The sequence below is a fragment of the Loa loa genome, assembly GCF_000183805.2.
Source record: "Loa loa unplaced genomic scaffold supercont3.744, whole genome shotgun sequence".
Lineage (NCBI taxonomy): Eukaryota > Metazoa > Nematoda > Chromadorea > Rhabditida > Onchocercidae > Loa > Loa loa.
In genome coordinates, this window is record NW_018108924.1 from 13,187 (window position 1) to 15,159 (window position 1,973).

The following is a 1,973-nucleotide window of genomic DNA, read 5'->3' on the forward strand; positions in this document are numbered from 1 at the left end:
AAAAAAAAATCAGTAGTACAAAAAATAAGTAACCTGCGTGAAGATAACATTGATACTGGAGCGAGAGGAGATTGACGAAGTTGGGATGGCAATGGCTGCATCTTTCATTAGCTTCGCCATAATGGGTAGAAATGTGTCATTATTGCGCGCCTGAAATAAAAAACAAAGATTGGCTGGAATAAATAAATTAATATTTGAGAAAACAATTTCTTGTATTTGGAATAATGTCTAAAAAAATGCTTCATTTACCAGGAATGAAATAATGCGCCGCTTCATCGCTTCTACCCGCTAGCTCGAGCCTTCTCCGTTTGACAGCCCTTTCATTCATTATAGCCTTCGCGGCCATGGGGCACCATTCTAAAGAATGGAGCTCCATTGTAGCTGCGATTTCCTCGGCTGAGCGAACGTGCGGCATTTCGATGAAATGGCCGCATTTCTGGCAAAAGCCTGAAACAGATATATTACATTAAAAATGTTCAGTAAACATTCGTTAAATAGAATTCTTTCAAAAACTAGGCTTAATCCAAGCAATAATATTTCGAGTTGAATTCACCATTTTGTCGATGCATTTTGGCGGCGTGAATTCGCCATCCCTTTAGCGTCCCGAATTCCTTGGAACACATGCCGCATTCTGAAAAGATGACATGCATTAGAAAGAAACATTTATACAAATCACCCGTATCAAATTTAGTGACGAAATAAGTTTAACTTACCAATTATTACCGACCCGTCAGCATTCCTAATCACTGTATATGGGTCGATTTCTGGCACAACCAGCAGTTCTTGATATTGTGCCGGCAAACCTTCCACTACCGGCACATGGAAGGCCTCCGGACTTGCTGGTTCCACCTCGCGGCCTCGTTGCATTGCAACTGGGACTCGCACGGTCCTGGAACGTCTGAAACATGTATTCGTAAGCGAAAATCATCCCGCAAAATTTGTCATGTGCTTAATTTTTCATCCTAATTAGGATATTCGCATTGTGAAATAATTTACGCTATGTATTTTTTAAAGATAAGCTGATCAATTGGTTCGACATTTTATATTACGCGTCTTTTCATCGCATTTGTACAGCTTGGAAAGTGAACTTACAGTACGATTTCACGGACTTCTTCCACTTCTCTACGCTCCGTGACCGCTGCTTGCGCTCTCGGTACCACATCGACACTTTCCCCATATGGGGATGGCTCGTGTGGTACCTGCCGCCACTCCGCCAGCCTCTCCTCTCCCTCCTCATCGTAAACCAGTGCCGATACTGGTTCCATCATTTCTTGGTCTTCATTTTCTTGCTGTTGCTCGAGGAGTTGGAGCGCGAGCCGCTCTTCGTTTTCTCGCTGCCGCTCCATTTCTTGCTCGCGCTCCAGGAGCTCATGGAGCACTTCCTGTTGCTCCCGACGTAGCGGAGGACTTGCGCGGCGAAACAAATCCGCTCTCGGAACTTCCGCTCCTTCTTCGCCATCATCTTGGTGGTCACTCCTCTCAAGTCTCTCTGTTAAATTGTTTATCTGAAAAAGAATATTGGTTATAAAATTCAATGGAGCGTTTTCACTTCTTACATTGAATGCTCTCTATTGACATTTCCATTACATAACTAAGAGGCTTTACTAGAAGATGAACCATCTATTACCTAACCTTTACCCAGTCTTCTTGCACCAATTCTGACAGCAATAATAGCAATAATGGCAAAAATTAGGTCGCAAGTAGTATAAATGTATCATACCTCACCTTACCACAAGTAAACTTCAGGCCAAAAAATAAACATACCAAATTTGCCGCATTTCGCAAATATTGTTCCAATACCTGGAAATAAAGCGGCTTCTCTTCACGCAGGTACTTCTTGAGATCTGCCAAATTTGGCAGATTTGGGCCAATTCCGGAAGCATTTGCAAATTCGCCTTCCATTAGCTGAAAAGGGTTATAAATTTTAAAACTGTGCAACAATTTATACGCAACAAAATTTAGAAACGGTTGTT

General features: G+C 42.2%; 1 protein-coding gene across 1 annotated transcript; it reads right to left on the reverse strand.

Moving 5' to 3' along the window:
* Window positions 1-241: 241 nt before the first annotated feature.
* Window positions 242-1,902, reverse strand: LOAG_15071 (zinc finger protein; the record flags this gene model as incomplete). Its single annotated transcript, XM_020448893.1, has 5 exons — window positions 242-447; window positions 554-631; window positions 714-898; window positions 1,093-1,505; window positions 1,765-1,902. The coding sequence occupies 5 exons, from the start codon at window positions 1,900-1,902 to the stop codon at window positions 242-244; spliced, it is 1,020 nt and encodes a 339-aa protein (XP_020300991.1).
* Window positions 1,903-1,973: the final 71 nt, after the last annotated feature.